The sequence below is a fragment of the Lacerta agilis genome, chromosome 17 (assembly GCF_009819535.1).
Source record: "Lacerta agilis isolate rLacAgi1 chromosome 17, rLacAgi1.pri, whole genome shotgun sequence".
Taxonomy (NCBI): domain Eukaryota; kingdom Metazoa; phylum Chordata; class Lepidosauria; order Squamata; family Lacertidae; genus Lacerta; species Lacerta agilis.
The window spans coordinates 29,527,849-29,551,795 of NC_046328.1; the positions used below are offsets into that span (position 1 = coordinate 29,527,849).

Consider the following 23,947-nt stretch of genomic DNA (forward strand, 5'->3'; position numbering starts at 1 on the left):
AACAGATTTTCGCCTTGGTATCCACTCGAGAACACAGCATTTTAGAGCTAGTTACCTGACCAAACTCTTGCCATCTTCCTTTAGAAATGTCTTTATTGAGTTAGGCATCACTTTATAAACACAACTGCAGTCTTTGATGACCACTGCATTGTCCCCACGCAGACAGCTTTGGTATTTGTGGCCAACATTAGCTGGAAGACATCACTCATCTGTTAGCCTGTTACACCCTGACAGAAATGCTCTAGTTTCTTTTGAGTGAGGACAATATCTTTGTCACACACAGAGTGGCTCCCTATGCACTGGCTTCAAAAAAGGGAAGGAAAGTGGGGGAAATTAATAATAATCTATATATATAAAATGCAAGTGTCTCTGCGTCCAGTCCGTGTGTCTCTGGGTTTGCGCTACTGAGCATGTGCCCCAGGGACACAAGGATTGGATGGAGAGACATCGGGCCGGGAGCAGCGGCGGCAGTTGAAGGGGGCGGTTGAAATGGAACGCTGGGCTCCAAAAGAGAGGGGAGGCCGAAGAGGAAGGTCACGCTGCCGCTGCCGCCGCTAAAACAAGAGCCCCAGGCCTTGCAAAGAGCGGGAGTGTGGGGGGGGGGCAATGGTTTGCCCCGCTGGGAGAGGGAGGCTGGGGGTGGGTGGGAAGAAGGCGCCAAAGCCACGCAGCAGCAGCTCGGCAACCACAATGCGCCCTTTCTTCTTCCCCCGCGAGCTTTAACTCTCTCCCTCTCCCCTTCAGCCCGCGATCCTGCGCACTCTCCGGCGCCGCTTCCAAGCCCCCTCCCATGCTTCCTCCGGGGGAAACGCGGCTCCTTTTCCTGTTCCTCTGTCTCTGACGGCGAGCAAGAGGGGTCCCTGGCTGGATCTCTCCCCCCCCCCTCGGAGCCAGTCAGGGCAGGGCTGCCGTGTTTCCCCAACCCCTTTTCCCATGATTTTTCTTCCTGAGGTAGCAGCACCAGCAGCGGAGGAGCCCGAGGGGCGAACTCGCTTGCTCCCTTTTGCAGGGAGGCATTGCAGTGTACCTGTGGCGCCTCCTCTTTGGCCCCCTGGCCGGTCGGGCTCGCGGCTGCAGCCCCCGCGCGGCCTCAAACAACTATTGAGTATTCTTGGAGAAAAGAAGGAAACTTGGAGCAGCGTGACTCACCTGGCAATCGCCCCGTTGCCACACCCCCTTCTACCTTCCCCGCCGCAATCCACAGCACCCCCCCTGTCTCTTCCTCTAAAAGGCAGGCTGCAAAAACTCTTAAGGAAGCTGCGGAGGCAGCAGCCTCTTCCCCTTCTCCTCCCCACCGTGAAAAGCCTGGAAAAAAAGCTGAAAAGCCGGTGCCGGTGCGGTGGAGAGCGGCCTTCTGTTGCTAGGGCCGCGGAGTTGGTTAGCAACGGCAGGGCGCGCGCCCAGTCGTTAGGCACCCGGGTTTTTTTTAAAAAAGGAACAAAATCCATAGCACCCCCCCCTCTGTCTCTTCCTCTAAAAGGCAGGCTGCAAAAACTCTTAAGGAAGCTACGGAGGCAGCAGCCTCTTCCCCTTCTCCTCCCCACCCTGAAAAGCCTGAAAAAAAAAAAGCTGAAAAGCCGGGGCCAGTCCGGAATCCGGCCACTCCGTTCATTCCTGGCTGGAGGGGGTGTGCCGCTGGAGCCAAAGGTGCACAGAGCAGGCTTCTTAACCCTTTCCTAATCATTGCTCAGTTAAGCAGAATGTTGCTGGGGTTGGGGAGCTTTGCTCAACTCTTGGAAGAAGTTGCATTTCGTTTTAGTCGACTCCAGGACTGGGAAACCAGCTTGGTGGATTTTCTAAACCCCCCCCCCCCAAAAAAGAAATATTTTTAAAAAGTGAGTTTTTTTAAAAAAAATCACCACATATCTTCTCGTGCCCGTTATTTTAACGGGCTGAAACCACTAGTTATAATTATAATTTATTATTTCTACCCTGCCCATCTGCCTGGGTTTCCCCAGCCTCTGGGCGGCTTTCAACAGAACATTAAAAACAGAACATTAGATAAAATAGCTATAAATCCAGTTGAAAGGCTGGATTTGAATTTGTTGGTGTCCTCTCACATCATGGATGTTGGCTCATATTGGGGATGTAAGCTCTGTGCTGTATTATTTTATTGGTACTGTTGCTGTGGGTTTGTCATTCCTTTGGGCTGGAACGATAAACTTCTATATAAAAAACATACCAAGTCTTAAGCTATTTTACCACAACCATGCCTTTCCATTGTTTTTTAAGGGCACGCACAAACTACGTACATCCATCCAACCCTGTCTCAAATATATTTGCTATTTCTTTTAATAGTGCTTGAAGCATTATGAGTTAATTTGGAGGTGGATATATCTCCAATTTTTAAATTAAAGAAAACGAATATAAATGAAAAGGTGTTCTTAATCATTCGGGAAACTTGTGCATTTCACGCTGAAATCAAAGTTAAAAGGGCAAGAGCAAGTAAACCTTACCGGGTAAACTTAAAAGGATCTGGATTTACCGGTAAATTGTTCTAAGGCTACGTGACACCAGATAGATTGTCGGGAGTTATTAAGTACTAGAAATTCCTTTTACAGCTTTTCAAGCTAGAAGCTCTCGTAAGAACAGGAAACTTATCAAAGGGAAAGTTTTGGGACCTCTGCCGGCACGCAATGAACTAATAGTTTCACAGTGCCTGCTGGGTAAATGGGTGGGTCTATGCAGATTTCGCACCAATCGCCATCGGAGTAACCAGGCAGATGGCTGAGAAATTGACAAGATCGAAAGAATCATCTAGTTTTGAGGTTAAATAATCTAGTTTTGTCCATGAAGAGGCTGCTGAGTTGGAAAACAGAGGTAGAAATGTTGTTAGAGTGTGTTTTGTGGAATTGGAAACGGTGCTGATTCCGAGGGGGCGGTGAGAGATTCGCAGCACCCAGGTACCCACCGACAATTGAAAAGGCATCGGGAAAGGAGAGCCGCGTAATTTTTGTTGTGTTTGGTATCGCTTCTCGGCCTTTTGGCTAAGATCAAGTGTAGTATCTGTTCTTATCAGTTTAATATCTGATATGTCCTCTATTTGAGGACTATATATTAAATGGATTTTTGGAGCTGGGAGATGGAATAGGGGCTTGCTCCGTCCACTCCATGCATCGACCTGGTATTGCAGTACCTCCAGGAACGGTGCACCTCCCTTTGGGGAGAATACTGCTGGTTCAAAAATAGAAAAAAACTTGTTCTTCCTGCAAAAATGTTTGCGTTAGTTCAAAGCTACATACAAAAAATCCTTGGATCTTGCAGTGCCTGCAGGAACATGGCACTTCATCTCTGTGGAAGAACACCGCTGGTTTAGAAAAAAATAAAAAATGAAACAAGTAGTATGTTTTGCTTCAGAATGTTCTACTTCCAAATTCTAACCAGCCAGGCTGTATTTCTAAAAGGTTCCAATCACCTCCCCACCCAACCGCTCAGCATTCCATGGCCACTGAGTCATCATTGGTGGTTTCCCCCTTAAATATATATATATTTGTTGTACTTTCCAAACAGTCCTGCCTGCTTATATCTCCAGGGAGGGCGCCATTTTGACTACACAATGCCTGGCATTTTAATGAACAGGTTAACAAATGTGCAGCAGATTTCAGGAATTCCCCACCACTGCTGCCCAATAAATTAGAGATTTAAGAAGGCATCAATTTCCGTCCTTACTCCTGCTCCTCACAAGCAGCACTGATTCCTTTCTGCTGAAGTTTGCCTTCCAACAAGAGTCAAGTTATTCCACTAGCTGTCTGCTGTGGCAGAATTTTACACAAAGAATTACAGTATGATTATGTTATTTTACAATGCTCGTTTCAGTGCAACGGCCATTCATTTCCGTGCAAAGGAAATGCCATGCAGATATGGACATTAGATCTCATCTGCCCATTTAAAGGAATGGCCCCTGCCACATCAACCTCAATCTGTCCTCCGCCAGCCCCCTTCTGCCTGCCTTCCTAGGGAACAACCAGAATGGGGAGGGCTGCCTGCCAGCTTCCTCCTCCTTAGATTCAGACTTGTCTTTGCAGAACTCAGCAGGGAGGGGGAGGAGGAGAGCAACGCGAGAATTATCTGGCCCCACCTGTCATTCTGGCTCCACCTCCTGCCTGGGCTCCCTGCGTTCCCGCTTCAGTCCCAATGCAAACCAGGCACCACGGCCTGGAAACCTGCAGTTCGTTACAGTTGCTTGGAATAAGGGAAATATTTATTCTGCAACTCTGCTTTGTTTGGCTTGACAGCTGAGTTTTTGCCGGATGGCTCTCAAGGGGAACAGGAAGTTAGGAACGGGAAACTTATAGGACTTGTACTGTCACGCAATGAGTTAACAGTTACAAGGACCCTGACGTGTAAATGGGCGGGAGTATGCAGATTTCGCACCAATCGCCATCGGAGTAACCAGGCAGACGGCTGAGAAATTGATAAGATCGAAATAATCATCTAGTTTTGAGGTTAAATTGTCCATCAAGAGGGTGCTGAGGTGGACAGCAGAAGTAGACATATTGTCAGAGTGTATTTTGTGGAATTGGAAACGGTGCTGATTCCGAGGGGGCAGTGAGAGCTTTGCAGCACCCAGGTACCCACCGACAATTGTAAAAGCATCGGGAAAGGAGACCCGCGTAATTTGTGGAGTGCTTGGTATCGCTTCTCGGCCTTTTGGCTAAGATCAAGTGTAGTATCTGTTCTTATCAGTTTAATATCTGATATGTCCTCTATTTGAGGACTATATATTAAATGGATTTTTGGAGCTGGGAGATGGAATAGGGGCTTGCTCCGTCCACTCCATGCATCGACCTGGTATTGCAGTACCTCCAGGAACGGTGCACCTCCCTTCGGGGGGAATATTGCTGGTTTCAAAAAATAGATAATTAAGTGCCTTGTGTGCTACTTAGCTGTGGTTTATCTTGGACCGAAAATATGATGTTTCTTTTAAATGCTTTGTGTAAGCTTGATTCGGTTTCTCATGTCTCAAAGAAAGGCACCCATTATGTTCCATTGGAAGGAATCTCTGGCGATCATCTAGCCCATCCGCCTCTTTTACCCAATTGGGGCGGGGGCTCTTGAACTCAGAATCCTGAAGCTGAGTTTCATGCTCTACCGACTGAGCTATCCCAGCATGCTCATTCACATATTCACAATAACAAAGGGCTTCGACCCCATAACAACGTTTGAAGCTTTGGGAATTAAATCCTATATGTGAGCTTAAAGATGAAACGTGTCTGCAACATAGACATGCCACATAAAACCCATTCCGCATTTTCAATAACTCAATTCTTTTTGGGTGGCAGCACAAGTACACTTTGGAACTCCCTGCCTATTGATATCAGGCCTTCAGTTTACTCTTTCCCGTGCCTGCTAAAAATATTTTTGTTCCTGCAAGCGTGCGCAAGTTTTTATACAGTCGATGCGAGTTTTAATCTATTTTTAGTCGTATGTTATTTTAACGTTTCAAAAGTCTGGAATAGTAGACCTCTTTGAGGGGTTTAGCGGTGTCTAAATTGTATGAATTAAAATAAATAAATTCGAGGAAGAATCGCAACAGCACCGTAGCCCAATAAACACTATCAAGCAACCTTAGCAAAACCCAAACAGCAAACGAAGCAATACTCCTACCCACTCAATTAGCAGATAACCAACAACCTCAACCCCTTTCCCTAGTACACATCGGTGGGTCCATGCTCCCTCCAAGGATTATTCAACATTTCTCCTCCCACGTGGCAGAGCAGCAGCGAAACACATCAGGGAAATGGTGGCAAAAGCTTGACCTGCTTTGCAGTTGACCCAGATGCCGCTTGTCTCTTGCTGCTGGTGGGGCTACAGATGCGGCTTTGCAAGGCTGAGCCACTTCCTCCTTGTACTCTCCTTAGCTCCTCCTTCCCCCTTCCTCCCGCCCGTCCCGAAGATGGCTGCAGCAGCAACAGCAGCAAGCTGGCTGAAAGGTCCCGGGGGTGTTTTCAGGACCCTGGTGTGCTCCTCGCTTTCTTCTGCTTCTTCCTCTTCCTCTTGGTCAGGTGGGTGCCTCTCACGCCAAGGAGAGAGGGAGGGCAGGGAGCTTTTGCACAATTAAGGTTTGCAAAAGGCTCCTTTCAAGGGATCTGAGCATTCATCCTGATCTGCTTGCATCAAGCTTAGGCTGCGGCTGGGCTCAGCCAGCATGATGTAGTGGTTAAGAGTGGTAGACTTGTAATCTGGTGAACCGGGTTCGCGTCTCCGCTCCTCCACATGCAGCTGCTGGGTGACCTTGGGCTAGTCACACTTCTCTGAAGTCTCTCAGCCCCACTCACCTCACAGAGTATTTGTTGTGAGGGAGGAAGGGAAAGGAGAATGTTAGCCGCTTTGAGACTCCTTCGGGTAGTGATAAAGCAGGATATCAAATCCAAACTCTTCTTCTTCTTCTCAGAGCATGCCTCTGGATTGGGAGATTTATTAAGATGGTGTTGCCTGCTCAAAGGAGCGTTCGCTCTGAATGCAAACGCACCATACATCTGAAGCACACGTGCTCCTCAAAGATTTCTGGGAGCTGTAGTTCGTTAAAGGGGTGCCAGGAATTGTAGCGCCGTTTCCCAGGATTCTTTGAGGGAAGGTGAGTGCTTTAAATGTATACACAACCACAGATGGAGGGAACCCCAAACAGGAATGCTCTGCTATGTAAAGAGTCTTATGCTGTTTGTCTGCAATTTTTTTATGTGTGTATACACACTCGCACTCACACATGCACACACACACACACAATTGGTCTGAGAGCATCAGGTGCAGAAGCTAAGCAGTTTTGTGCTTCAGTCCTTGGATGAGAGATCATGCCGTGTGTTGTGTATTGATTCAATGGTTTTTATATCTGTATTACTATTGTCTGTATTTGCATTAGGGTAAAGTAACTGCCTTTCTGTTCCAGAAGGAACAGCTACTATTGGGTCATTTAAGCTGCTGTATTTGGATCCTCAGTCTTATTGGTTTCCATCAAAAGGCAGCATTGTGATTGCTTGAAATTGTTCCCTCCAAAATGTACCCCTTTCGAGCAAGTTCCCGGTCCCTAGAAATGTAGCTTCCCTCTCCTCAGTTAGTCAGTCTTGTTGCCTGAATAAATAATTGTTATGTGAAGAAACTGCCTCCTGCTTACTATGTCAGAGAGCTGAAATCACTTACCGAAATCACTAACCCCACGTTACAACACTGTGTAAGAGCAGGATTTAAGTGTAAGTTATCATTTCCCCCCCCCCCCAAACTTTTTTTAAAAAAAGAATATAACCAATCTTTCCCCCCTTCTCCTCCGTGGTGTTGGTGCATTGGCAAATCTCAGTTTGCCTTGAGCATGCCGATTCCTTCCTCTTGATTCTTGGTGGTCCCATTTTAGCTGCATTTCAGTCAGCACACAACACCTGTGTTCATGATTGGAGGGACTGGGGGTTGGACTAGATGACCCTTGGGGTCCCTTCCAACTCTCCGATTCTATGATTCTAAGTCACAAAAAAGGGCTGCTTAATGCCAAAAGGTAAACCACCTTGGATTTAACTTCTGAGTAAATGTGCTTAGGATTGCGCTCTGGAGAATACCCTGCGTGTTTAGTTTTAAATTTTGTGGGGTCCAGCAAATATGTGGCCTCGCAGTTGACACGCGGCGCCTTCTGCCTCCGTCCATCTTCCAGATGATCTCCTTCGGCAAATGGACCGCCGTGACGCCTGGGACCGCTTCTACACCGCAAAGGAGAGAGGAGCTTCACGTCCTGGCCACTTTGACTGGTTCTTTTCCTATGAAGATGTCTCTGGGTTCCTGCTCTCCTTCCTTCAGAGCTCGCTGGCCGGCCGGACCCAAATACTAGACGTCGGCTGCGGCACGTCTGCTTTAAGTCTGGGGCTCTTTCGAGACTCGCTCCGGCAACTTCACATCTCGTGCTTGGACTTCTCCCCTCCAGCCATTGACTCCCTGCGCCAGCTGGTGAGGGAGAGCCCCCCACCGGGGCACCCTCTTTCAGAACTGCACTGCTACCTTGCCGATGCCACTGCCCTGAGCAGCACCTTCGAGGAGGGATCGTTCCACCTCATCCTCGACAAGGGGACCTGTGATACGCTGCTACGATGCCCCCAGGGCCCGGGAAGAGCCAAGACGTTGGTGTCAGAGTGCCTGAGGGTGCTGAGGCCCACGGGGAACCTGCTTCAGTTTTCCGATGAGGATCCGGATGCCAGGGTACCGTTTTTGGAACAGGCAGGGGGGGTGAAAGTTACCGTGAAGGAAATCACGCATATCAGTGGCATCTGTTACTACGCTTACGTAGTAAGCCCAGACTCTTCAGGGACCAGTGGAGCTGCCAAATAGAAGAGGAACCGAAAAAACTGTATCCTATGGGGGTGAAGTAAAACCTTCGAGGCCAGCTGGGGTTCAGAAACTGGGTGCTAGCTAATGCTCTTCGAGGAATCAATTGTGTAGTGTGTGGCAGCATCTGCTCTCTGGAACTCCCCGCCACTTGATTTGAGGCAGGCGCCTTTGCTGTGCTGTTTTTAATGTCTGCTGAAAACTTTTTTCTGTGTAAGCAAGCCTACCCAGGGAAGAAAGAGCTGGAGGGAGAAAGCAACAGGAATGGCAAAAGGGAATGAAAATGAGCCGGTTGAGAGTTCTTCTCGTTTATTACATTTCTCACACACCCTTCACCATCGGGTTCCAGGGTGGGTTACAACAATTTAAAAACACATTATTTTAAAATAAGTTAGAACAAATGACAGTCGAGAGAATAGGGTGGGTTCTAAGATATACATACCAGTATACCTGAGGTGTCAAAGAAGTTAATCTTCGGCATATGACAAAAATTACATAACGTAGGTGCCATAGACAACTCTGTGGGGAGGAATTTCACAATTGAGGATCTGCCACCACCCCAGATTTGTGAGGGTGGTGGAACTACTAACAGGGCCCACTCAGCCAATCCTAACACTCGAGAGGCAGCCATTCAGATACCGGTTATTTGGGGCCTAAGTAATTGAGAACTCCAGACATTAACCCGGCTGCTGCAATTTGGGCCATTTGACGTTTCCAAACTATCTTCAAGGGCAGCCCCGCATGCAGTGTGTTGCAGTAATCCAGCTGGAAGTTACCAGAGGGTGGAACACAGTGGCCAAGTCATTTCTGTCCAAAAGCTGGCAAACTGGCTGAAGCTCGAAATAAGCACCTGAGGCTTCAGTGACAGGGCTGGATCCAGGAGTTACCCGCAAGCTACAGACCTGCTCCTTCCAGGTCTGCATGTATATAGATTTAGGCACAGGCAAAAAAAAACAAGGGTGGAGAACCCCTTTCAATTTGAGGGCCACATTCTCTTTTAGGCAGCCTTTCGGGGGCCTAAGGGAAAGCGGGTGTGTCTGAGGAGCAGAGGTGACTGGAAAGAGTCCCAAGGGCCAGACAGAGGTTTGGCTTGAGATGTGAAGGCCGGGGTGGGGGGGTTTATTTAAAAAATATTATTATTCCATGTTTTTTTCCCCTCCCAAGCCTTCACATTTCTAGACCTAGAGAGTCACATTTGCCTCTCCTGCCCCAGTTTAAGCCAAGGGCTAAATGGAAAAGAAGATGGAATTGTGGGCAGGAGCTTTAGGCCTAATCCTCCACTGACAGACGTTCATCCCGGTTGATAGAACGACGCTGAAGTCGCCATTGCCATGTTTGTCTGCAGGCCCCTTTGCCTGGGCGGGGGGGTCTGCTACCCCTTCGAGAGACACCCCGAAACAAAACAGCAAGAAGCCACTTTTGCTTCTTTCCAAGGCGATGCCCGGAGTCCCTTTCCAAGATGTTGCCAAGTCGGGATCAGACGTGGATGGCGTCGGGAAGCTGCCGTTTCTGTCCATCTGTCCCGGAGGAACGTTGGGCAGAACGTTACAGAAGCACCTCCTCCACATCGCTGTCGAAAGACGACAATCCTTGGAAAACAAGAAAACGGGAAGAGGGGATGAGGTTACAGGGGGACCTGGGGCCTGGATAACCTGAAAATCTCTCACAGAGGATTCTGGGCCGTATTCACTCAGTAAAGTGTGGCATACTAGGGTGCTATTTTTCTAGAAAAAGAGTTGCCAGAACTCACCATGAACCTCTCCCATTATTATTATTATTATTATTATTATTATTATTATTATTATTATACCCTTCATCAAAAGATCTGAGGGCAGTTCACAAGAATAGAATAAAATACAAGCTAAATCGTAAGTAAATAATTAAACCAAAACAACAAAAATAAAAGTAGAGGTGCCAGAACTGAGTTCCAGCAAGTTCTGGCTGAAAAAAGGCCCACCCACAGATCAAGTTGGGATTTGCGGGGTGGGCACTAGTAGGACACTCACCTGCCCCCAAGGCCTCCTCGCCGTCAGCAAAGAGCTCGTCTTGCTCAGCCTCCTCCAGCAACGTGAAGTCGGGGGGCCACCGCAGCTCCCCGCTTTCCACATCGCCCCCTTCGCTGGGTTCCACTACAATGGAGGGCAGGCGAGACTTCCCTGACCACGTCTCCACATAACACTCGTCTTCATACAGCCTCCGGGAGGCTGGCCGCTTGAAGACACTCTCACACAGTTCCTCGCATGGGGATTCTGGGCACTGGCCCCCGCAAGGGGCTGCCCGGACGCACATCTCCTCGCAGGGCAGCTCAAGGGGGTCCCTGGACATCTCCTCGTAGGTCTCGCCAGGGAGGTCGCCGCATGACTCCGAGGGGGAGCTCCGGAAGGGATCTGCCCCCAGGCCCTGGGGAGGGCTTAGGAAGAGCTGAAGAGAGAAGTTTAGAAGAAGTTTTAACCCAAATCAAAGGACGGAAGGCCTGTTCACACGTACACAATTTTGTGAATTCAGGACTTAGACTAGGCTGGGTGCTGCACACCAAGTGTTTAATTAAAGCTCAGGATTCCCCCTCCTATGAATCCTGGGAACATTAGGAAGAACTTCCTGACAGTAAGAGCTGTCCGACAGTGGAATTTGCTGCCAAGGAGTGTGGTGGAGTCTCCTTCTTTGGAGGTCTTTAAGCAGAGGCTTGACAGCCATCTGTCGGGATTGCTTTGATGGTGTTTCCTGCTTGGCAGGGGGTTGGACTGGATGGCCCTTGTGGTCTCTTCCAACTCTATGATTCTATGATTCTAAGGGTGCAGGGAATAATAGGGGCAAACTGCAGTTCCCATGATTCTTTGGGGGAAGTCGCATGCTTTAAATGTGTGGTGTGCATGCAGCCGTGGGGGCTTTACAAGTCACAGGGAGGTAGATTTCAAGCAGCTTATGGATGGTCAGAGCGAATTTGACAATGGAGCCAATGCCCTAGAGCAGGGGTCAGCAAACTTTTTCAGCAGGGGGCCAGTGCACTGTCCCTCAGACCTTGTGGGGGGCCGGACTATATTTTGAAAAAAATATGAACGAATTCCTATGCCCCACAAATAACCCAGAGATGCATTTTAAATAAAAGCACAAATTCTACTCATGTAAAAACACGCTGATTCCCGGACCATCCAGGATTGGGTGATTGGGCCGCATCCGGCCCCCGGGCCTTAGTTTGGGGACTCCTGCCCTAGAGGAATGGGTGGGTTCTCCCTTCCTCCAGCAGAAGCCAAACAACCACCTACTGGGCTGCTCTAGCTCAGCCGTGGGGAATCTGTAGCCCTCTAGATGTTGTTGGACTACAACTCCCTTCGCCTCTGACCATCGGAGGGGCTGGGGGGAGTTGGACTCTGGAAACCTCACTGAACTCCCATCATCCCCGACCATCGGCTGTGCCAGCTGGGGCTGATGGGAGCCAGTGGCTTAGCTGACCTCCAACTTTACAATTCTGCAGTTAGCAAATTGTTATGCATTTGGATAAGGTTTGTGTTGCTCACATCATCTCCAGTTTGCCGTTTTCTTTCCTGGTAAATATGGCTCTTCTGATTAATAAAACTTGCTTTTGGGGGGGGGGGAGACTCTAATTGCAGAATAGACAAAGCAGCAGAGCTGACCCACAGAGCCTCTGCTTAGAGCTAGCAGTTCAACTCCGGCAAAGCTTGCATTTGGATGTCCCAGTTGCCAAGACCCTAGTGAACAGGGAGCATCAATGAGGGCATTCACTGGCTTTCTGATTCGTGCTTTAGACACTGGATGAGAAGGATAAGGGAAATTGCTCAACTTGCATAGTAGGGGAATTATATTATCTGAAGACGGAGGTGGACAGCAGCTCGAAAGAGCGTTCCCGTCTTACCTGGGTGTTCAAAGAAGGCGCTTGGTGGGAACTGTCCTCCCTGGCTGAGATCCACTGCATCTCCTGATCAGTGTTCGGACCAGGCTCACCACTCACGGCAGGATCCAGACCTCCTGTAGACATCTGGCACGCAGCACACGTTTCGCACGGGGTGTCAGGGCCCTCACAGCCCCTCATCATTTCAGTCATGACTGCATCTGGGAGAGCAGACTCTCTCAAGAGGTCCAGAGAGACTCAGGCCCCTTCCAGCTTTTGAGGCCCCTATCCATAACAAAAAAATAAAAATGAATACACACACACACACACACACACACACACAAGCAAAACAAGATCTGAGAGGACACAGTCGCCACAGCCTCATCTTGTGTCATCAGAACCAACAGAGTTTTACAAGCATTTTAAACTCTTTTAATATGACAAGAATTATGGGGAGCAGTCCTTTGTCAAGGGTGCAGAGAGATGTTGGGAGACCCCTCACAGAACTACAGTTCCCAAAGAGGTATAACAATATCTTTTCACGGGGAACTTGTAGTTCTGCGGGAGGAAGAGAGAGGTCTCTGAGCAACTTTCAGCAACCTTAACGCATACCCTCCAACATCAATCTGATAAAATAATAGGGATGTCTTAAGGAAAAGCAGCACATTCCGAGATCAAATCAGAAACCAGAACAGCTTCTGTAGATCCGTGACAGTCCCTGGAAAACAGGGACACTTGGACAGTCTGTAATAACAAACAACAGCTCCTCCCCGCCCGCCCCCCTTGTTTTGAGGGGGAAGCCATGATTGTTTCATGTTTTGCTTTGAATGTGAGGTGTGCGTGCAGCCTCAGAATCGTATCCCTCTTTGACAGCAGAGAGCTCAGGTTGCGGCCGCTTAAGAAGGATTAGGGTCTGAGTGCCCTGACTCTGGCCTGGGATCTCACGGAAGTGCTAAAGCTCTTTGTCCTCGTGGCCAGATAATCCTTCAGCCATAAAATATGCCCACATTATATCCCGTCATTGCATGTGGAGCAAAGGGTCTGTGGTGACGTGACCCCAGCTGCATAGGCAGCCTGCTACTTCCCTCTGAGAAGAGCAGACCCACATGGAACATGTTGTGTGAAGGGGTTATATATTGACCTCAAACATTTCTCTGCGAGGAGGAAGGAAATGGGGAAAGCTTTCCAATTGTCTTTGTTACAGGTAGGTGTTGCTCTGCCATAGTCAAAACAAAATTAAAAAATTCCTTCCAGTAGCACCTTAGAGACCAACTAAGTTAGTTGGTCTCTAAGGTGCTACTGGAAGGAATTTTTATTTTATTTTTTATTTTGTTTCAGTTGTCTTTGGACTGGCTTACACCTCCCTGTAAATACAGCCTGGCAAGTATATGTTAAGCTGAGCACACTATCAATATGCGTAAGCAGAGCCGTCTTAAGGGGATTTGCCGCCCTGGCGCGGCTATCCCTCCGGCGCCCCCGCCATGCCGCCTCTCCGCCGCCTCCCTCCCGCGCTTGCCGCCCCTTGGGAGGGGGGTGGGCGAGCGGGGGGTGAGGGGCGTGGCGCTGGAGCGGCGCGGGGCTCTGCGCGCCCTTCCAGCGCTTCCGGGATGGGAGGCGAGGGCGGCCGGCTCCCGCTCCCGCGCAGCTCGCGCTCCGCGCGCAGCTGGACGGCGCGGCGCTGCTGGGCAGCTCGCGCTGCATTGGGCGGGCGGCCGGCTGCGCGCGGGAACGCGAGCCGGCCGCCCTCGCCTCCCAGAGCCCCAGCTGGAGTGCTGGAAGGTCGCGCAAAGCCCCGCGCCGCTCCAGCGCTCCAGCTGGGGCTCTGGGAGGCGAGGGCGGGCGGCTTACAGCGCGCCCGCCGGCGCGCGAGTGCCCGCCTGCCCGTGGGGGCGGGGGCGGGTTGGGGAGGAGGAGCCCGGTATGCCGGCGGGCTCGCGGGGGCGCCCCTGGGGCGGCCAGCGCCCTGGCGCACCGCGCCACCGGCTTCTATGGATGAGACGGCTCTGTGCGTAAGAGATTCAGGAAGTATTTGCCATCTCAAAGGAATGGCTAGGCTACCCAGAAAAGGCAATCAGAGATAAGGCATTATAAGGTATCCTGGCAGACAGGAGAGAAGCAACACGCTCGAATTTCTGCTGAGAACCACCTCTTTCTGTGATGTATGTATGATGTTTTTTGGGGGGTGGTCTTGAGCTACAGGGTGTGCAATTTCAAAAGTCTATATAAGAGCTTGCACACCAATGTTCTGGGTTCCTCTCCTCCCTCCCTGTGTGGGGAGAGTGGGGGACCCTGTTGCAACAGTTTAATAAAGTTCAGGCTTACTAGCTGCTTTGCTTCTCAATATTCTCTGGTTGGCCTCTGTTATTTTCTCCTACCGATAGTGAATCTACTTAAGGACTCTATATGGGCTCTTGGGTTCCCCATAAGGGCAAAAGGAGCAGTTTTTTCTTATAACAGGGTGTTATTGTGGCAAAAATATTCCAGCTGGGGGAGCCTTCTCTCCCTGGACCTGAAATATTATTCTCCTCCGGTGCACGGCAGACTCATTAAATGCAGAGTCTTATAACTCCTGAAGCAATCCTAAACTCTAAGGGATTTGCAGCAATGTCAAAGTTGGGCTGGTCAGAATCTGAGGTCACACCACATGTTGAAAACGCTCCTATACTGCTTTAAGCAGTCGCAGCTTCCCCCAAAGGATCCTGGGAACTGTCATTTGCCAAGGGGTGCTGAGAGGAGTTGGGAGATCCCTCATAGAGCTATAGTTCCCAGCACCCATAACAGGCTACAACTCCTCCCGAGACTATTGGAGGGAAGACACAAAGTGGTAGAGATGTGCTTTAAATGGAGAGTGTGGGTGTGAGCGCTCTCAAGAGAAGCTGTTTGGGAACTTTGCCACATTAAAAAAACAACAACCACAAACAAACATGTTCTTGACATGTAGAAATTAAAGAGGTGAAGCTTCCCCTCCCCACCTCAAATATTTTGTCTCTACCCTGAATAAAAGCTTCACTCTTCTTAAAAATATTTCTGGTGCACAAGGCACAGGAGCAGAACCAGAGGGGAAAGTTCCAATTGCAGAATGTGTGGCATACCATACTGAAGTCCTCATTTACTAGCATGTTGAAATTGGGTCTGGGAATTAACAGGTAACTAAAGAGGCTACACATTCCTTACCAGAACTGACTCCCCAACCTATCTATCTATGGTTGATGTGTCAGTGTAGACAATAACTGAGTTAGATGGACTGAGCTAAAAGGCAGTTTCACATATTCCTGTACTGTATATTATTTTCAGCACCTGCTAAAGGCATTCATTTTTGAAGAAGCCTTTCCCACTGGCTCCTCCCCCCCCCCAGTATTCCAGTATTTCTTAATTGTTTTATTACTTTTTGGTTGTCACCCTGAGCTCCTTTGGGAGCAAGGCTTGGATATAAACTTAATGAAATGAAATAAATCGGCTCTTGCCTTCAGAACTATGAGGAACCATGGAATCTTACTTTATTTGGGGGGGGGGGGAACCATGGCTCAGTGGTTCCATGTTTTGCATGCAGAAGGTCCCCGATTCAACCCAGGTAGGGCTGGGAAGAAGAGATTCCTCTCTGAAACCCTGAAAGAGCTGCTGCCAGTCAGTGCAGGCGATACTGAGCTAGATGGACCGACAGCCTGACTCAGCCTAAGGCAGCTTCCTATGTTCCTATAGGAACTCCCCTAAAACAAGGCAGGAGAGCAGGTGCAGTTGGCAATCTGCCAAGAGGAACTCTCTACCCCTCCCCTTCAGTTTCTCACCTTTTTCCTGGAAATCGATCCTGTGGGATCTTGGGTGGATCCTCTTCCAATTCCCAGGGCTCACCTTCTTCCGGCAGAAGTGGAAATATCCCTCTTCCTTGTCTGGTGGAATTGGTGGGGCAGAGAGGGTGTTCGCTTCCCCAGACTCAGGACAGAATAACAGAGCAATGGGGGGGGGAGAGAGGGAGGGGCTTCCAGATCCAGGGGGTGAGGTCACCCCAGGACACTGGCCATCCATCTCTCTTCCCTGGATATTAATCGCCCTCTGAGATCATGGAAACTCAAAGCACAGCTAATGAGCTCAAGGCAGAGATTGTCACAGGGCTAGTGCCAAGGGTGGGGAATGCCTTACTTAAAGCAGACATTGGTGGTTCCTGTCCTTTGTGTGTGCCTCATTGCAAATATCAAGGTGTAAGCGGTTGCCAACTGATGGAACTAACCCAGCTGGGCCTGCACCTCTGCTTTTAATAGCGGCTTGACCCTCAAGTTGGACTTCTGGTTTTTTAAAAATAATAATAATACATTTAACCTTTCCGATGCATGTGCATCGCTGAAGGAGGCACCCATCGATTTAAAAAAGGCAACCTCACAATAAAGTCCCAGCATCAGTAAATTACTGTGGAAGAAGGTACGAGAGATGAGATGAGATGAAAAACGATACTCAAATCAGAATGTTGTCCACCCAGCAAGGCAAGAGCAAACTCTGGGGCTTCTATTTAAATGGCTCAGAGAGGAGTGTGCTAGTCTACCGACATCTCTAACAGCACAGGAGCAAGGGCTGGTAAACAATATGGCACCTGAAGGATTACCCCTCAAGGGGCAATCAACATTAACAGCATTATCCAGCTTCAGTTCATCCAGGCAACAACCTCACATCTCCTATCATGTGATCCATTTTTGTGAAGCATCCTCTGACATGATATGCCCTCATCCACTCATAAATTTAATGTGGATATTAAGTTACTTGTGTCTGGTTTCCCAGCATCCTCAGTCAAGTCCCCCGCCCTCCAATTAATTTGGATTTCCCAGATCTGATGATAATCCAATTAAGGGGAGAAGGGAATCCATCATAGGCTGTGTGCACATTGTCATAAACTCTGGCTCCAATGTGGTCCCAACGCAGGCATTTGAAGCCTCACACTCATCTGTATCCCGTAGTCTATCTAGAAATTCTGCTGTCTGATGCATTTCCCCAAAAACCACCTGCCACCTGATTTGAAAATGCAAGCTGAGATGTGTACTGTTCAGGCAGATGACGGCTCACATGTGCAGAAGACATCTTCCTTGAATAGGAATTCTGTGGCAGGTGGGGTTTGCCAGTTCGGGGAAACAAATCAGCTAAGCAGTATTGGGTGAAGACACTGTTCCCCTCTCTGGTGTGCACAGGAATGCAGAAATTTGACCTGAAAACAGATGGGGGCCTTTCAATGTGTACACGTGCACATAGCCACAAAATCACACTACCCGACTGTGGACACACTGAAGTACATTGTGATTCCCGGACTGTCCACGGGGCAGATTGAGAAGCCAATTGGGCCGCATCCGGCCCACGGGCCTTAGGTTGCCTACCCCTGGACTAGATGATCCTCAGGGTCCTATACAATTCTCTGATTCTTGACTGACTGGCAGTGGTTCTCCAGGGCTTCAGATCTGGGGGTCCTGGGGCTTGAACCTGCGACCTGCTGCATGCAAGGTAGATGCACTTTACTTATTTCTACTGTTAATTACTCATTCCTCCCCTTGCTCGCTCCCCGCTCCTGCCAACCTAGCAGTTCGAAAGCACGTCAAAGTGCAAGTAGATAAATAGGTACTGCTCCGGTGGGAAGGTAAACGGCGTTTCTGTGTGCTGCTATGTTTCGCTAGAAGCGGCTCAGTCATGCTGGGCACATGACCCAGAAAAACTTTCTGCAGACAAATGCCGGCTCCCTCGGCCTATAAGGCGAGATGAGCACCGCAACCCCAGAGTGGTTCGCAACTGGACTTAACTGACAGGGGTCCTTTACCTTTTAAAAATAATGAATACGAGGATAATCTCATTCTGCTCTTTGGTCATTATGAGACATTAAGATCCGATATAAGGTTTCCAACACACCATAAAATCACCCCTTGGGCATATTTTTTACCAGTGATGTGAGGTGGGATTCCGCCCCACCCCCCCGTGCTTTATTTTTCCAGGGGAAAAGAAACCCGTCACATAAGGTAATTAGTAGCAATCAACAGATGCCAATTGCCAATAAATATCAGGCAGGCTTGGCAGTTTTAGAGCGTTTAGCTTAGTTTGCTAAACAGGATTGCAAGGAGCATGCGGTAAATTGAGCGCTCTCAAAGGCAGCCTTCACCCGTCTGGTGTCCGCCAGATATTTTGGACTACAATTCGCATCAGCCTCGCTTTCCCTCCAGAGTAACACAGAGAAAAGAAAATAAAGAAGAGGAAGCTGCCTTCTACTTCCATCAGATCATCTACCGGCCCTTCTAGCTCAGTACTGCCTACACTGACTGGCAGCGGCTCTCCAGGATTTCATTCAAGGAGCTTCTTCAGAGATGCCATTGGGGACTGAATCTTGTGCAATGCAACGCAGATGCTCTGCCACCGAGCTACGGTATTTTCAGGGCAATTTTAAAAACCAATTTTTTAAAAAAACCAAATACGAAATAATTTTTCTAACACAAATGAAGACCCGAGTTAGAAAGAGCAAGACTCCCTTCCCTCTTTGGCGCTCCGTTAACATCTCCAAAACTCTCTCCTTTTCTTATCTCTAGGTTGCGGCCGGGACACTCTAGCCCGGACACACATCTGCTCCTAGGTGGTGCGTCACCTTTTTTCTTCCCCTCGCTCTTCCAGGGAGGTTGGTTCTTCCCGCTTGTTTTTTCGGGGGTGTTTTTGGGTGTCGTTTGCTTCAATGGGGACTGCCTACCGCGTAGCAAAGGGGATCGTGTTCGTGGCGGGATTCACGGGCGTTGGAGTTGTGCTTTGGGCCGTGTTCGCGCCGGACGAAGCGCGCAGGAAGGAGATGGCGAAGGTGGGCGAAAGCTCCAGTATTCGTGGTTTGCGGTGGAGGTCAGAGGAAGCGGCGGTGCCGCTCCGAGCACATGCGGGGAGCCCGGGCTCAGCCCGTGGCATTTCCGGCTAAAGGTAGCAGCTGACGAGAAAGAGACCCCAGAAATCCTGAGAGAGCTGCTGCCAGTCAGAGTAGAATATACTGGCCCCAATGGGCACGTGTCTGTCTCTATAGCCGTAGCGGCAACTTTCCAGCGGTTTGACTTCATCCTTGAAGGCACCTCTCTTGGATCTTCTAAACATCTTTATTTCTTTCTCCAGGAGTTTGCCGAAGATACCCCACAGGTGTTGACTGAGCGGCGAAGACATAACGCCATGGTAATGGAGATCCTGAAAGAGGCAGCGAAGACTGATGAGAATGTGGCTCACAAGCCGTGGCCCTGGAAAAAATAGCAGTGAAACAGAAAGAGTCTGTGCTGGCTGGACTCTATTCTAAACTGAGAACTTTGCAGAAGCTGCTCCATGCTGGATCTAGGAGGACTTTACTGTCTCTTCAATGGAGCGGTTCTTCTGTTTTTTCTTTCTTCTTGCTCTAAGGCTTGCTTTGGTGTAAACATTGAGCGATAAAATTTCCTTTGTAAATCACAGTGACATCTGTACTTATTTAAGGGTTTATTGTAAACTAGCTGTAAAAAAAAAGTTTGTAGTTACGATAGAAATTTAGAATTAGGGATGCGGGTGGCACTGTGGGTTAAACCACAGGGCCTAGGGCTTGCCGATCAGAAGGTCGGCGGTTCAAATCCCCACGACGGGGTGAGCTCCCGTTGCTTGGTCCCTGCTCCTGCCCACCTAGCATGTCAAAAGTGCAAGTAGATAAATAGGGACCGCTCCGGCGGGAAGGTAAACGGTGTTTCCGTGCGCTGCTCTGGTTCGCCAGGAGCGGCTTAGTCATGTTGGCCACATGACCCGGAAGCTGTACGCCGGTTCCCTCAGCCAGTAACGCGAGATGAGCGCCGCAACCCCAGAGTCGGACACGACTGGACCTAATGGTCAGGGGTCCCATTACCTTACGATAGAAATATGTGTGTGTAGAGAGAGAGGGGGCTTATATTTTGCCAGGTTGTCTGTATGATGACAACATACACTTTACAGCCAGAGCAGGATACCCAGGGGCCAAATGCAGACCTTCAGGCCTCCCAATCTGATTCTCAGAATTTTCTTCAAGTTGCTCCTCTCACCTGCTTTGTGCCTCAGAAGTGTTTGCCTGGGTGGAATGCAGCCTTGAACTCTGATCCTACGTCATGTTTGCCTGGGTGGAGGGTACCAAGGTAATTGTGTAGAAACTAGACCACTGTACCAAGATAACATTCATTGTAGTGCCTACTTTTGCCTTTGGCTTTGCCTACCACTGGCATGTGGTCCTCAGAAGCTTGCCCAGAAAGGAACATGGTCCTCTTGTGCTGAAAAAAAGCTTCCTTACCCCTGTCTTCCATGACCTCTTATCACTTGAGGTTCAGGCCATCCATTGCTAGGGATGGAATGGTAGGTTGGTTGGGCCCTCACAGCAGTAACATTTACAGGTGGGTAGCCGTGCTGGTCTGCCATAGTCAAAACAAAATAGAAAATTCTTTCCAGTAGCACCTTAGAGACCAGCTGAGTTTGTTCTTGGTATGAGCAGTAACATTGCCATGAACAGTACTTAGGGAACCTGTGCACTGCTGAAAGTTGTTGGACTCCCATAATTCATGGTTCTTTCAGTATCCTGGTCAGGGGTGATGGACGTTCGAGTTTGTCATCACTGGAGAAAGAGGTTCCTCACCCCTGACTTAAATGTTTCCCCGTTAGACTGAATGACAGTTATTCATTGGCATGCGTGGGGGGGGGGGGAATGAGAAATCTTATGAAGACCATTTGGGTGCAGTCTGTGGTGGCTGGCACCCCTTGGAACTGCTGGGGCAGAAGGCAGGGAGCCCAACAGGAGCTGGAACCATGTAATTCTAGTACTGTCCCCATCTTCCTCCTGGTTGAGTTTTACATGAAGCAACACTGACACAAAGGAGTAGAAATCTGACAGGCAGGGCTGCCTCCTGGACTGGTTGTATATCAGAAGGCAGGCAAGTGACGGCTAGCTGTGGGATGATGCATTGACAGGGCAGTGCCCCCGTATGGTTTCGCATTGGATGGGGGACCTGTTGCTGAGATTCCTGCATTGCAAAAGGGTTGGACTAGATGACCCTTGGAGTTTTCCCACTCTATGATTTGCCCTAGTAGGCCAGCCAAAGCATGGACTAAACCTGCTCTCTATGAAGCCCACCCATCAGAATCAAACCTGCTATCGCCACAGCCTACATAAGCCCCTTTCCCTTGCAAAAGCCTTATCCTCAGTTCTATTCTTCCACTGAAGAATATTGGAAAGCCGGCTTTTATACAGATGGAGAAGTGGGCAAATAGCTGGAGTAATCTGCTTGATGTTTCCTAACTAATATCTCCTGGAGGGAGGAAATTCCCCCTTCCTCTCCTCTTGAGATTTGCCTCCATTTGCAAACGCTGCCGGGAGCCAGCGTCACAATCCAAATCGATGGGGGAACCAATCGATAGGGGAGTTGTTGGCATGCCGGACACCCATTGCAGTGCACGCCCCCCTTTCTGCTTCCACCGAGACGAGGGACAGGAAGCAGAACGGCTTCCGGGCGCCGCCATCTTCCTCCCCCCGCAGGAAAGCCGAGGCATGTCTTCGAGTGTCCAGGGCGCCGCTTCCTCACCGGAGCAGAAACGCTCCTTTTTCTGGTCCTGCTTCAGCTGCCGCGCCCTGAGCGGGGGGGCATTGATCGCCTCCTCCTTCTTCGTCTGTTCGGGGCCCCTCCGGATTATGAGCCACAGGATCCCTCCCAGCATGGGCAACATCGCCCAGATGACCTTCGCCATCTGTAAGTGAGGGGGCGCAGAGAGGTGCGGGGAGCCCAGTTCCGGGGGGGCGGGGGCGGGGCGGCTCCAGGCTGAGGTGCGGCTCACCAGGGCCGGATTTAGGGTTTGATGAGGCCCTAAGCTAATGAAGGTAATGGGACCCTTTATATGTCCAGCTGTCCTTTGTCAACAACAAATTGTGGCTATTTTTTGTGTTGAATATATGCTCATACCCTTAGTCTGTGCTGCCTGATCATCAGTCTACAAGCACTCTTCAATATTAGATAGCAGATACAACAGCTTGACCTATATTCAATTGTGCTGCACTGCAGTCTGCAGCTGCATGCTACATGTTGCCATGCAACCATTCCATGCAGCGTGTAGGCACCCTATATATAGAAATGAGCAAACCAGTGATATTTTAGGGAGCAGGCCAGCAGGTGGGGCCTATTACTTACATCATAGGAGCATACACAACACAAAACACTGTTGCTGTATGTAGGTTTTATTTTGTTTCTTATCTCATATTTTGGAAATGTACATCCAGGGTTTTTTTCTTTTAAATTTTTTTTTGGGGGGGGGGCCTCCAAGAGAGTGGGCCCTAAGCTATAGCTTGTTTAGCACATACGTAAATCTGGCACTGGGCTCAGCGCCAGGACCGACTGTGAGGTCGACATTTGGGTGAAGTCGCCTCCGAGCATATGCAGAGTGCATTTGTGCTCACTGTAGTAAAGGTAACTGTGCCTGCCCTTCTGAGCCGGTGGGTGTGGATTTCAGACCTTACCCTGCCAGTCCCAAGGGACATCAACTGCCTCTGCCTCTAGGAAAAGTTAAGGTTCTAGTCCTCATGGTTGTGAACTGAAGGTGCTGTTTTCAAACAGGAGCATAGGAAACCTTGTAGCACATCAGGACAATATTGCCTACTACAACGTAGCCCCAGCTCTCCAGATTCCCTTCCTCATGGTCCTTTCTGGGGATGCCCTTGGGGGATTCAGCCCCTGGGACCTTCTGCGAGCCAAGTAGCAGCTCTTCCCTGTCTAGGCCAGAGACTTCTTTACGGCCAAGTGTTTTATTCGCTCTTCAGCAGGGCGTCAGGACAGTCGTCCCCCTCCCACCCTGTTTGTTTCCAGCACCTGGCCCTCAGCAGGTAGAATGCTGTTGACCATGGAAGCTCTGTGTCCTGGTGAATAACCGTTGTCATTACTTTTATCTTCCACTTATCTAATTACTGAGGCCCATTTCTTGTTCAGAGGTTGATCTATGCTCAGAGGTGCACCTTATTTTCTAGGGTGACCCCCCACAAACTGTACTTGGGAAAGTTGGTTCAGTAGGAGTGCTAATATTCCTCCTACAGTCCAAATCATTCCACATATATGGGGCAGGAAATCTGCCCTTAAATCAGATAGACTAGCAATCATTTCTCTTCCCTCGTCTTGCACGGGGTATTGGAGATGTCTGTTTCGAAGTCAGCTCTGCCACTGGCTCCATTTGTTTCTTCCTGCTGTTTGTGGCATACATCCTTGGATGACTAAGAATCAAGGGTGGGAAACCTCAGGACCAGGGGGCCAAATAGGCCCCTCTATCTGGCCTTTGGAACTCTTCCTCAGGCCACACCCCTCACACGCTTTCCTTTTTCTCCCTTCCAGGTCTCTTGTGTTGGGGTGTTACCGTGTGGGTAAACCCAGTTGGAAGCTACAAGAAAGATGAGTGAATAGCAGTACCCCATTACTGGATGCCCACCATCTTTTTCCGGATCTGGCAGCAGTAGCCAATAAAAGACTAATGGAGGGAAATACCCTGGATTTTTTTGTGATGTCTGTGGCAAGCTGGTTTATATGCCAAGAAGACACCGTGCACCCTCTGCAGAGACTTTAGTGTATCGTGCTTTCCCTACGACGGAGATTGTCAGTAGAAGCTATGATGTATGTCATAGCTGGGAGGGGAGAAAATCTGCTTCCTCCTGCATTTAAAAAAAACACCCCTAAGCACCATGTATTCTATGTAAACATTTAACTGGATTTGTTTTAATTAAATCAAGCTCTGTTTCCGCATCAGGGGCTGTAGTTTCACTTAGGGGTCCCCCTCCCTGTTTTTTATCTTAATTGCAGCAGC

General features: G+C 49.3%; 4 protein-coding genes and 2 non-coding genes across 6 annotated transcripts; 5 read left to right on the forward strand and 1 right to left on the reverse strand.

The window, feature by feature from the left end:
- The first annotated feature begins 2,967 nt into the window (after window positions 1-2,967).
- Window positions 2,968-3,158, forward strand: LOC117039327. The gene has a single exon (XR_004425749.1). It is a non-coding gene; the product is annotated as a U2 spliceosomal RNA (small nuclear RNA).
- A 1,476-nt stretch (window positions 3,159-4,634) lies between these two features.
- LOC117039329 lies at window positions 4,635-4,825 on the forward strand. The gene has a single exon (XR_004425750.1). It is a non-coding gene; the product is annotated as a U2 spliceosomal RNA (small nuclear RNA).
- Window positions 4,826-5,907: 1,082 nt separating this feature from the next.
- CSKMT (citrate synthase lysine methyltransferase) lies at window positions 5,908-9,230 on the forward strand. Its single transcript, XM_033136332.1, has 2 exons — window positions 5,908-6,005; window positions 7,637-9,230. Exon 2 carries the CDS (start codon window positions 7,654-7,656, stop codon window positions 8,302-8,304), a length of 651 nt encoding a protein of 216 aa, XP_032992223.1. The 5' UTR covers window positions 5,908-6,005; window positions 7,637-7,653; the 3' UTR covers window positions 8,305-9,230.
- A 574-nt stretch (window positions 9,231-9,804) lies between these two features.
- Window positions 9,805-12,429, reverse strand: LOC117061785. The gene is made up of 3 exons (XM_033174751.1): window positions 12,173-12,429; window positions 10,308-10,722; window positions 9,805-9,890 (listed from the first exon to the last, which is right to left on the reverse strand). Exons 1-3 carry the CDS (start codon window positions 12,359-12,361, stop codon window positions 9,847-9,849), a joined length of 648 nt encoding a protein of 215 aa, XP_033030642.1. The 5' UTR covers window positions 12,362-12,429; the 3' UTR covers window positions 9,805-9,846.
- Window positions 12,430-18,792: 6,363 nt separating this feature from the next.
- On the forward strand, window positions 18,793-19,578 carry LOC117061726 (ubiquinol-cytochrome-c reductase complex assembly factor 3-like). The gene is made up of 2 exons (XM_033174680.1): window positions 18,793-18,953; window positions 19,253-19,578. Exons 1-2 carry the CDS (start codon window positions 18,834-18,836, stop codon window positions 19,382-19,384), a joined length of 252 nt encoding a protein of 83 aa, XP_033030571.1. The 5' UTR covers window positions 18,793-18,833; the 3' UTR covers window positions 19,385-19,578.
- Window positions 19,579-21,527: 1,949 nt separating this feature from the next.
- On the forward strand, window positions 21,528-23,904 carry LOC117039135 (distal membrane-arm assembly complex protein 1-like). The gene is made up of 2 exons (XM_033136204.1): window positions 21,528-21,858; window positions 23,482-23,904. Exons 1-2 carry the CDS (start codon window positions 21,543-21,545, stop codon window positions 23,544-23,546), a joined length of 381 nt encoding a protein of 126 aa, XP_032992095.1. The 5' UTR covers window positions 21,528-21,542; the 3' UTR covers window positions 23,547-23,904.
- Window positions 23,905-23,947: the final 43 nt, after the last annotated feature.